Genomic DNA, 11,798 nt, shown 5'->3' with positions numbered 1-11,798 from the left:
TTTATGAGAATTGGAGCTTTGCATGGCTTGATGAAAGTTGATTGGATCAACTTCCATCACTCTAGTTTCATCCTCATGTTCCTGAAGAAATACTATATAATCATCCGGAATAGCATTTCTCCTTTCTCTTGTGGATCGTCTTAATTGCACAGGCTCTTGAGGTTGTTGAGTTTGTTCCTTAGGAATATTCATCTCATGTTGATGCTGGGGTTGAACAACATTGTCAGATGGTTGGGGATCTGAATTTACTTCATGATCAATGACAGGTATTAAAACTTGTACATTGTCAAAAGCAACATTGGATCCCTCTTCCTCTTCAAAGACAATATTTCTTACTGGATTTCTCCCCCCAAACTCAACATCCTCAAAGAATGTAGCAGTGCCCGTCTAAAAAATTGACCTTGTACTGGGATCATAAAACTTAAAACCCCTTGATCGCTCTGCATAGCCAACAAAGTAGCTTGCTTACAGTTTTGTAATCCAATTTCCTTTCACGAGGTCTATAAGGCCTCGCTTCAGCTGGACATCCCCAAATATGTAAATGGTTTAGACTAGGCTTTCGACCCGTCCAAAGCTCATAAGGTGTTTTAGCAGCCGCTTTAGTTGGCACTCGATTTAGGATATAAGCTGTTGTTTTTAGTGCTTCACCCCAGAGTGATTCTGATAAAGTAGAATGACTGATCATACTCCTTACGATATCTTTAAGAGTGCGGTTTCGTCTCTCATATACACCGTTCATGCTAGGCGATCCTGGCATAGTATATTGAGGGACAATTCCACATTCCTCTAGGTATTTAGCAAACGGTCTTGGACTTTGTTCTCCTGAACCATCATATCTACCGTAGTATTCACCACCACGGTCAGACCTGACATTTTTAATCCTTTTGTTGAGTTGTAACTGAACTTCGGCTTTAAACGTTTTGAACACATCCAAAGACTGTGATTTTTCATGAATCAGGAATATATAGCCATATCTTGAATAGTCGTCTATGAATGTAATGAAATATTGTTGACCGTTCCAAGTAGCTGTAGGGAATGGTCCACAGATATCTGTATGAATTATTAATTCTAAGACGTCTGATGTTCTGTAGGCTCCTAACTTCTTACTTTTGGTTTGTTTTCCCTTGATACACTCAATACAAACATCATGGTCTGTAAAATCAAGAGATCCTAAAATCTCATCAGACACTAATCGCTCAATTCTAGCTTTAGAGATGTGACCTAAGCACTTGTGCCATAATGAGGCTGAATTTTCTTTCTCTAATTTATGCTTTGTACCTCTGGAACTAAAATGCAGGTTTTCATTATAACTTGAAATAGTTTCTAGCAAATATAGATTATCATAAGTATTAAGCAAACCGGTTCGAATAACATTAGAATTTATAGATAAACGAAATTGTCTGTTTACAAATGAATAAGAATAACCAGATTTGTCCAAAACAGAAAATGAAATCAAATTCCATCTAAAAGACGGAACAACAAAAGTATCTAACAAATCCAAATAACAACCAGTTTGCATAAGTAATCTAAAATGCCCAATTGCTTCAACTTATACCGTCTTGCCATCTCCTACATAAATGCATCTTTCAGCATCACTTGGTGGTATCTATGCATTTCAAGATACCTAGCACAACATTAGTAACAAGTCTTTGGACTATAATACTAACTGTAAATGGCACTCTTGTTGCAATGATCAAATTTTGACAAAAAATTATGTCAAGTAATGAACCAATCTTTAGATTAGTATATTACTCACATTAAGTTATCTTAATAATTGTCACAAATTTACCATCACAAGTGTGTGTGTAATTAGGCCAAATATTAACCTTCCTTTGGGTCGATTAACATCCGCAGGAATTACACAAACACAAACATCTAACACTTCAAATAAACTAATCTACACAAGAGATATCACTTTGGTGACTTCCTGCTTTAATTAGCATATCATCAATGTTAGACCAATAATAAACTTATGTTATAAATCATTTTAATTTAAAGACTATAAAACCATAACCGAAATAATTAATAAAACCGAAACCGAAACGTGGTCTAACCACAACAATTACAAAATTCCAAGCAAAATGATATTAATAACTCAATAATCTAATCATGGATGGGGCTCTGATACCACTTGTTATCCCCTAAATCTTCATAACATCCAGATTAAATTACTGAGAAATACAAAAGCTGAAGCGTACCTTAATCCATGGTGATTCGTAGTGATTCTTGAGTGTAGGAGATGGACTTCCAATCTTCTCTTTTCTCTTGAGTTTATAATTCTCTTTAAGAGGATTAGAGAATTACAAAGGATGCTTAAAGAGATTGGGGACCATAACCCCTTTTATATAAATATCGTGACTATTGGTTTTCTTCTAGAAAACCCAATAGTCATGTCATTTATGATAATAATCACTTCAGCCCCTCATTAAAGTGATGATTAAATTCTGGTATCTATGCATTTAATCCACAATAATTATACCCTTAACCATTTAATTAACTTCAAATAGATCACTTAATTTTTAGCTTATTAAATAATAGCACACACATTTTATTTATTTCATGTGTGGCCCCAAATATATTAGATTAATATAAAATTAATCTAACAACATCAGCTTCGGAAGCCGTCAAATATAAATGATGATGCTGTAAGCCTTAGCTCTTTTTCTTTAATATCATTACTTTCTGAGGAATTTTTCAGAAAACATATCTGAAAAGCTATGTTCTGCAATGAAAGTTTTATGATTTTGGATTCCACTTAACAAAAAGAGATTATCTGAAGTAATTGTTAGCATATCTTTTTCGGTCATAAAAATTAAAAATGAGAGCTTTTTTTTTTAACTTAAAAAAAAAAAAGTCTTTCAACATAAACACTCCCATCTCCTTTTTGGTCATACATCTTTTTCTTATTCAGGTTACTAGAAGATCTCAGAGGCGCAAAGTTTAGTACACCTACTGCATAGTTTATGTTTATTGGAAAACTGAAAATTCCTTAACTTAGTGCTTGATCTGCTAGTTGGGAATCATTACTAGACGACTCTTGGCCGTCTTTAGGGTAGAAAATAATCCAACAAATTCAGCTCTTCATTTCAGGTTCGCATAAATATTTCAGAAAAAATTGGTGTATATAGTCGAGGCACGTTTAATGCAACAATTAGAATAAAATTTTGCTGACAAATGTAACTGACTCGTTAAAATATTGTGAGTCTGTCCTTGGCTCTTGTAATTAGAAAATTTTGTATCTGTATGTGTGCTTGTCCGGAAGATGAAAAGGATGCCATTTGAATTCGTTTTCTTGCACTGCAGACTGTTTCTTTTATCCTTATTGACGAAATACCATAGCATGGAAAACAGGTGAAATGCTTTCTTATTAATTTTGGAATCTGGAATTAGTTATTAAGCATAAATTTTAAGTTGTTGATTTGAATTGTTATCGAACTCCAATGCCAACTAAAGAAAATTGGTTGAAAATCACTCGGCTAGAACTCTTAATGTTATACATACACTACAATTTATCAAATAATTTTATTTTTAAATTAATCTAATGAAAATTCATCGCATTAGTTTATTGCATAGTTTTATTTGGACGGTTAATTAATCTAATGAAAAAGGACAAAGTTGTAGTAATGGTAAGCAAGGACACGTGGCATAAATGTGTACCTCAGCGCACAAAAACAAAAAGCCACCAGAGCAAGCATATAGACTAATAATTTGATGTGGGTCTGTTGAATCTCAAAACTCAAAGCTTGGAAATGTAGATGTGATGTCGATAAAATCTTGTAATATTCCATGTATAATCTGTTGCGCTTGTTTTTTTTTTCCAGAAACTTAAATAAAATGAACCGTAGTATCATTAATCACTCAAATTAATTATTATTCAAAATTCATTGCTCCAACAGATAACAGTGGGCGTATAGTATAAAATATTTTGCCAAACGGAAGCAGACGCAAACTGAGATAATGAATTGATAGAGAAAATTGTTGATGATGATATGCACAAGGCTGGAAAAATCATGGAAAGATGCTACCTGACATTGTTCAATTAAAAGATTGTACATGTACAGTTTAACGCTAAAAAAATATTCAGGATCTGCCTTGCTTTTCCTAATTGGTTGACCTGTCTGCTTCATGGCCATGATATGTTGACTTTGAATATTGTCTTGAACAATGCCAACTCAAACGAAAACCATAGGTGCATAGTCCGTGCATTTTATAAAACCTAGCGAAATAGAAAGATGAAAAAAAGGAAGAAAGTTAAACTGAAAATAGATAGCGAAAATAAACTTATTGTTGTTATATTTAAGTGAAGAAGGAATGCAGTATACATAGTATAGGACACATCTAGCTACTCAAACCCACCTAGTACAAATGCGTGTTTCAGTGGGACTCATTTGTCTAGGTTTAAAAAGAAAGGACTGTAGTATATATGTATATATAGAGTAGAGATATATAATTGCCCAAATCGCGGACACGGTCGCTTCGCATATTCAACAAAGAATCAACAAAGCAAAAGCAGAAAAGTTTACCATTTTCTTTAAAAGAGCTGGCTTTCTGTTTGCATCATCATCTCCATCAAAACAATTAAAGCCATGAAGGTATCATCAATTTGTAATTAGCTTTTAACATGCACAGACGGGGTCATGAGTTTCTTAAATGGGAAAGTATTTTTTTTTTCCTGATATTGCAGCGAATGGTTGGGATCGAACAGCCATTGGAAAACGACAAGTCCCGCTCTAAGGCTCTGAAGATCGTCGGCGGCATGCCAGGTAACAAACACTTGAGCTATGGCAATTCTATATTAAGCACAAGCATAACAGTCGCAAACATACACTGTACCTAGGTACTAAATATATTATTATTTATTACAGGAGTGGAATCAGTGGCATTTAAAGGAGACGACAGGAGCCAGATAGAGGTAACTGGAGATGGCATGGACGCTATTGTGCTGTTTATGTCGCTTCGAAAGAAGCTCAGATATGCAACCTTCATTGCTTCAAAACTCAGAAGAAAGGTCTTTCTGAGTGACAGGTCTTTGGTCAGTCATCACGTGTACCACATAGAGTGCTGACACCAGGAATCTGCTCATAGTTTTTTTAGCCGAGGGGACTTGTCCTTGGCCAAGTAATGAGGTCAGGCGGGGCTGGTGCTCTTTCAATCGCCCAAACACCAGTCCCCCAGTTTCTAGTGTTGCGAATGAAATGACCTAAGACTAGAATTTAAGAGCTAAATTTGGCCACACTTGGGTTTAGTTACCCAGCTATATGTCACGGGATGAGTTTTATTGCGCAGCAACCCATGCGGCACTTAGGCGGCTTCTAGCACACAAGTCGCTTAGTAAGCCTAGAACACTTCTCAAACTAGCGAAACAAGAACGCTTGTGGAAGAAAATGCTAGAGGGAAGTAGAGCAACGTGGCCAAAATAGATTTTATTACACCTAAAGAATAAATTACAAGAGAGCTTTACAAGAGAGATAGGGAGCTTGTGTGTGTGCTTGAGTGTTTGTTTGTGTGGTGTGGTTGGTGGGCAAATGAGGGGCTCACCCCTATTTATAGACTTGGGTGCAAGGCTGTTGAAGTTTCCGCGCAACTTGCACAAATATCTCCTAAGGGGCTACGTGAAAAGTCCTAGAAAGTTCTGGCTATTTACAAATTGTAGAGAAGTCTAGATCTTGGGCGGTTGGGCCTTGGTGAGTGATTTGCTAAGCGCATCATTTTTGCTAAGCGGCCCCGTGTGCGCAGATTTAACCTCCGATTGCGGGAGATTTGAGCAGCCAGTGACATATAGCTTGATTATAATGGAGCGGAGGTGGTGCTTCCGGCTTAGATATTCTCTAATTGGGGGCTCACCTATGCATCGCATGCCAGTATCCTCACATATATGGCCGATCTGACTTCTTGTCACGTCATTTTAAATATGGTGGTTTATCTGCCCTCGAGATGCGTCGATTGAACTGACACCTGCGTTACTCACACACTTTTTCCTCTCTCCTACATAAAATCCCTAAATCAAGGATTTTATTAAACCTATTCTTCCATTTCCTTCCTAGAACCTACTCTTACTCCAGCATCAAACATATTCTTTTCACCGGAGATTCTCCTTCCTCTGCCGCTCTCGCCGCTACAGTGACACTACCAGCGCTAAAATATCCCAGGTATCGCCTTCTAACTCATCTTTGGTTGTTGTTGCGTTGGTTTTATATTGTTCTTTCGCACTTGGGTACTTGGATTTGTTGCTTTGTTTAAGGAATCTTCCATGTCGAAAAGAAAGGGAAAATTAATTGAGGTTGAGAGTGATGAAGAAGAAATATATTCTTACCCTCATCTTTTTGGAGGAACCCTTCTCGGTCCCCAGATTCCCCCTGGTGATGTGGGCCCCTCCCTTACCAAGGAAATTTTGGGACACCCACCATTAGAAGTTACCCCATCACCTTCTGGTCGAGAACCCAATGCGGATAGCGGTGGGCAATCGTCGGGCTCTGGTGAGAGCCGCGGCTCCGACGGGGTAGAGAGTCATGAAGAGAGTAGCCCTGAGATGAGCCGACCAGTTAAGAAAATGAACCTCGGTCATAGGATAGAAGTCGATTCCTATCCTATCGATTTCCTAAAATGTATCACTACCCCAACTAATCTGTTCAAGTTAAGAAACCTCTATCACATCCCTAACGATGTCGAACTCGTCATCCCTGGGAAAGGTGATGTCCCTAGCCGGCCTCCTAGCGGTTACGTGACCTTGCACTTGGAATGTTTCAAGCTAGGAGTTAGATTGCCCCTTCAATCATATTTTGCCAAGGTGCTGAGTGGCCTGCATTTGGCTCCTGGTCAGCTGCACCCAAACGGGTGGAGGGTACTCTCAGGCCTGTTCGTGCTGTGGGCTAGATGTGGGCTCGGAAAGCCCACCACTGAAGAAATAAAAAATTTATACCAATTGAGAAATAGTCCGAAGGACGCAGGCTGGTACTACTTCATGTCAAGCTCTGCAAAGAGGAAACCCATCACATGCTTTTCTTCTTCATGTAAAAACTAGAAGAATAAGTTCTTCTTTGCTGGGGGAAACTGGGGCCCAGCGATTCAGTCGCCTGGTGGTGGCATTCACGTCCCCACGCGTTTTTGCACCCCAGGTCGCTTGTTTTCCTTTACACTTTATGCCTTTGATCGCCACTTACCATTTTTCTAACGTTTGACTGTGTTTTTTAGATTCTTGGGGTCTGGTTCACAGACTCAACGACGAGCCGCTACTCGATGTTGAGACTGCTCTGGTCAACGTTTCCACGTGCAAGGATCTTTTATCGTCAACAAGCCTCGTCAATTCCCACCTAGTTGACGTAGCTGCCGGGATGGATAACAAAATTCTCAGCGTCATGACGAGGAAATGTGCTCGGGGTTCTGGTGACTCTAGCAGCGCCCCTACTCCATAGAAGAGAAATAATACCAACCCCAGCAGGCCCGCTTCCCCAGCTCTGCCTCCCCCTCCGGCCTGAAAGGTTGGGGGTTACACGTCTTGGGAGAAGAGTCCTGATAGTGCCACTCCTTCCACGGACAGGGCTCCATCACCTCCGTCTCAAGATCGGAGCAATTACCTTGGTATATATCAGAGGGAGTATCCCAAAGTAGTGGGGCAGAAGTTAGTTAGGGATTTTGAAAGTATGAATCCTACAGAGCTAGTAGGCTTCCTCCAGAGGATCGCTTTTGAACTTGCTACAGCAACCTCTTGTTATAAATTCAAGGTTGCGCGTCATGAGAAAAAGCGGCAAGCAGAAATCGAAGACCTGAAGAAAAAGGTTGAGTCTGCTGATCGCTGGAAGGAGAAGATGTTGGAGCTGCACAAGTAGGTCTTGGACTTGGAAGAAAAAGCTGCTCTGGCCGAATCCAAGTCTACTCAGCTGGAGATCGAGCTGGAGGACTTGAAATCTGAGCTCAAAACTGCACAGAGCGAGCGAGACACTCAGAAGACTGCGCATGAAGAGCAAATCCGATCTCTGGAGTCACAGATAGCTGAGTTACAAGATAAGGGCAATGATGTGGAAGAGCGGATGGACGCAGAGTATGACTCCAGGGTCGCTTTTTGTTATAAGTGCATTATGTTCATGCTTAAAAAAAAGTATCCAGAGCTGAACATGGATAGACTAGAGGCAGGCGTGCAGGAGTACATGGCTGAACAGAGCCAGGGAGACAAGAGCCGAGAAGGAGCTCCTTCGGGCGGAGAGCAGGAAAAGGGGATGGGGGACAAGGTTTCAAACACGAGTACGGAGGCGGCCCCTGCTCCTTCAGAGGCCGGTGATCCCTCCTCAGCTAAGATTGCAGATTCCTCCCCTGCTGAAGCAGTTGAGCCCCCCTCTCGAGACCCATAAATTCTGCTTTATATGAAATCGCAAACTCTCTCTCTCGGCCTGGTTATGCATGCTGGAACATTTTATAAGCTTTTGGTCTTTAAATACTTTTATGTCTTCTAATTGCATGTCCTGCTCGTGAATATTAAGACTTTCGTTGGCTCTAGCATTTGTTTCGTGGGCTTTGTCCTCTTGTCTTCTTTTTGATGGTGCAGATTCTTTATGAAGCTTGTCTGCTCGTCTTTTCATGGCCGAGCATATGTTGCCAAACCTTTGCCCTATAAAATATCTGCGAGCTTTTTCCTGCTCGTCCTCAAGTGATAGAGTAGGTTTTGGCAAAGTTGTGCCTTCGTAATATTTTTATGAATTTTGCCTGCTCATCCTCAACTGACAGAGCAGGGTTGGGCTAATTTATGCCTTGGAATTGTTTTGGTAAGATGTCTCCGACTTTAACTATATTCAATAATATCTTGAATTACAACAATTATTAACAAGATCCCAAAAAAAAATAATAGCCAGAAAGATATCTATTTATTTCCACACAAATATTAACTAACTTTGCCTTCCACAAATTCCATCTCCTTAAGATGCTCTAAAACTTCATAAGCCACAACCATAATCTTCATGTGAATTTTAAATCATTAATCCTACCTACTATGATCCTTGTTGCAAGCTATCACTAATGCAAATTACTAATCAATTAAATTTTATTCTTCTTGCTTTTTGAGATGCAAAATTATTAATTAAAATCTTATATTCTAATTTAGCTAACAAATTTTTTTCAATAGCTAATATAGCTAATCCATTTAATCTTTCTTGTGACATTGTAGTTCTTAAATAAGATTTTATTAACTTCAATTTAGAAAAACTTCTCTCAGCAGAAGCAATAGTTACAGGTACAGTCAATAATATTCTATAAGCAACAAATGCATTTGGAAAAGAATCTACTTTTTTAATATAATTAAGTATATCAAGTGGACTATTTCTTTCCATGTGTAAAACTTCTTTTAAGACTTTTAACTTTGAAAACAAGTCTAATCCATCAATATCAGAAAACATATCATATTTCAATATATTTTCAAGATTAATACAATAACTTTTTAAGCTTTCATCATCTAATGATTTTAATTTTTCAAAATTAAATAAAAATCCAAAAATATTTTCATAGAATTGAAACTGCTCAAATCTATTGGTGATTGAAGAAATAGCTTGATCTACTAGATATACAAAGTAATCAATTCTAAAAGAATCTACGGGAGATAGAATTTTCTCTTCATTATTATTCTCGCCAAATTTATTTTTTCTACGAATTATACGTTTTTCATGAAATTTTGGTTCTATTTCCATTTCATTTGCAATCTCTTTAGCTGAAATCATAGCAGACACAAAACAATTTTCTCTGTAATTCTCAAAAAAGGATGTAAGACCTTTTAGTTGATTTATGGCAACATCAATTTGCATATCTTCCTTTTGTAAGTTTTTACTAACAGTGTTCACAGCAAATAATATATCATACCAAATAATCATGCCCAACAAAAATTCAAAGTTTTCCAATTCATATGTTGCTAAACATTTAGCTTCACTTTTTATTTTAGGATCTTCACTAACTTCTGCTAATTCAAGTAAAGCATCTCTAATTTGGGGAGTTTGAAATCTTATTGCTTTGACACTTTCTATGCGACTTTCCCAACGTGTTTGTGACAATGATTTAACAGTTAAATTAGGTATATTATCTTGTAAAATTTTCCATCTCTTAGGTGAAGAAGAAAATAGTGAGTAAACACGTTGAACAACTCCAAAAAATGAAATAGCCTTAGGACAAGAATTAGTCATATCACAAAGCACTAAGTTAAGACTATGACAGCCACATGGTGTATAAAATGCTCTAGGATTTATATCTAATAATCTTTTTTGTACACCTTGATTTTTTCCTTTCATATTAGATCCATTATCATATCCTTGTCCTCTTACATCATTAATATCAAGTTCAAGAGTTTTAATTACATCCACAAGTTCATTAAAAAGACCTTTTCCAGTGGTATTGTCAACTTGTAAAAATCCTAAAAAATATTCTTCTATCTTTACTAGATTTGTTGAAATATCCACACATCTTAATATAAGAGACGTTTGTTCATGGTGGCTTGCATCTGGAGTACAATCAAGTATAACTGAAAAGTACTTTGCTTCCTTAACTTTGTTAACAATTGATTTTTTTATTTCAAGTGCTAGCATTAATATGAGTTCATTTTGCATGTTATGTCCAAGATAATGATCATGAATTTCGCCGGTTTTAATACGTCGAATATGTTCTTGCATTGTTGGATCAAACTCTACAATCATTTCAATTAAACTTAAAAAATTCTCATTTCTCTCTTCACAGATCTTCTCATTTTTTCCACGAAATGCTAAATTATTTTTAGCAAGATTTTTTACAACAGCAATAATTCGTATTAATACTTTTTGCCAATGTTCTTTTTCCTTGTCAATTCTTTCTTGAACATCTTTATCAATTGTTTTTCTTTTCGATAGTCTTGCTTCTAAATCAACCCATGCATTCATATTAGTTATATGTTTATTGGTTGTTTCATGACTTTTAAGTTTAGAATTAAGATTTTTCCAATCTCATGTTCCTTCATCACTAAGCTGATTTTTGTTACAACTTGTATTGAATAATTTGCAACAATAACAATATACTTTGTTAAAATCTTTTGAATATATTAACCATTTTCTATCATGTTTTTCTCCATTTGTTAACATTTTAACATAAAATGCAGTAGAGAAATGCCTAGAATTTTCATCTTTTGGGAAAGTTATGTTATTCTCTCTAATTGGGCCTTTTTCTACTAAAAGATCTCTTAACTTTGTATGAACATTTTTCCATCTTCCTGGATCATAAATATTATTTGGAACAAATAAATTTTTTACATCAACTTTGTCTGCATTTTTATTTTTATCATCTTCAATGTTGTTTATTTCATTCACCGTTTCATCATTATTTAATTCATTTAAACTTGGTTGTTCAATAACTAATTCTTCATTTAAATCTATATCTTTTTTACTAGTTGTGACAAATTTATCAAGAGCTCCTTTTTGAGATTGAACTAACTTTTCTATTCTCCTCTTTTTTTTCAATTTTTCATATCCCGATACATATTTTCTAGTTGACATGCTTTTCAAATAAAATAAATAAATAAACAAACACAATTTTTTTCTAGATTATTCAAGCCAAAATCAATACAAAAAATCAAAAATAAATTAAATTTAAAAAGGATAAGAACAATAATAATAAAAAATAGAAAAAATAGAATGATAGCACCTGGATTTGAGTCAATTGACTAGTTGAGATGAAGATGATGATGGTAATGAATTTTGTAGAGAAAAGAAGAGAGCACAAAAACTTTTTGCTGAAAATAGCTTTGATTCAATGTGTATCGGTTTATAGATAATGAGCTTTTAAATAGATTTTAATAGAAT

At 36.4% G+C, this 11,798-nt stretch overlaps 1 protein-coding gene across 1 annotated transcript; it reads left to right on the top strand.

Annotated features, from left to right (window-relative positions):
- Positions 1-4,586: 4,586 nt before the first annotated feature.
- Positions 4,587-8,345, top strand: LOC112098186. The gene is made up of 7 exons (XM_024183826.1): positions 4,587-4,592; positions 4,685-4,763; positions 4,866-5,032; positions 6,350-6,815; positions 7,192-7,319; positions 7,479-7,775; positions 7,827-8,345. Exons 1-7 carry the CDS (start codon positions 4,587-4,589, stop codon positions 8,343-8,345), a joined length of 1,662 nt encoding a protein of 553 aa, XP_024039594.1.
- The last annotated feature ends 3,453 nt before the right edge of the window (positions 8,346-11,798 follow it).

This window comes from Citrus clementina, unplaced genomic scaffold (genome assembly GCF_000493195.1).
Source record: "Citrus clementina cultivar Clemenules unplaced genomic scaffold, Citrus_clementina_v1.0 scaffold_5, whole genome shotgun sequence".
Taxonomy (NCBI): Eukaryota; Viridiplantae; Streptophyta; class Magnoliopsida; order Sapindales; family Rutaceae; genus Citrus; species Citrus x clementina.
This window is presented reverse-complemented; position numbering and strand designations above follow the sequence as displayed.

What these genes read in the sequence shown, in the direction of transcription:
- LOC112098186 (XM_024183826.1), top strand. An exon ending in TTCTGAGTGACAGGTCTTTG is followed by an intron (nt 5,033 to 6,349) that starts GTCAGTCATCAC and finishes CTCGGTCCCCAG; the next exon opens with ATTCCCCCTGGTGATGTGGG. An exon ending in TCAATTCCCACCTAGTTGAC is followed by an intron (nt 7,320 to 7,478) that starts GTAGCTGCCGGG and finishes CCGGCCTGAAAG; the next exon opens with GTTGGGGGTTACACGTCTTG.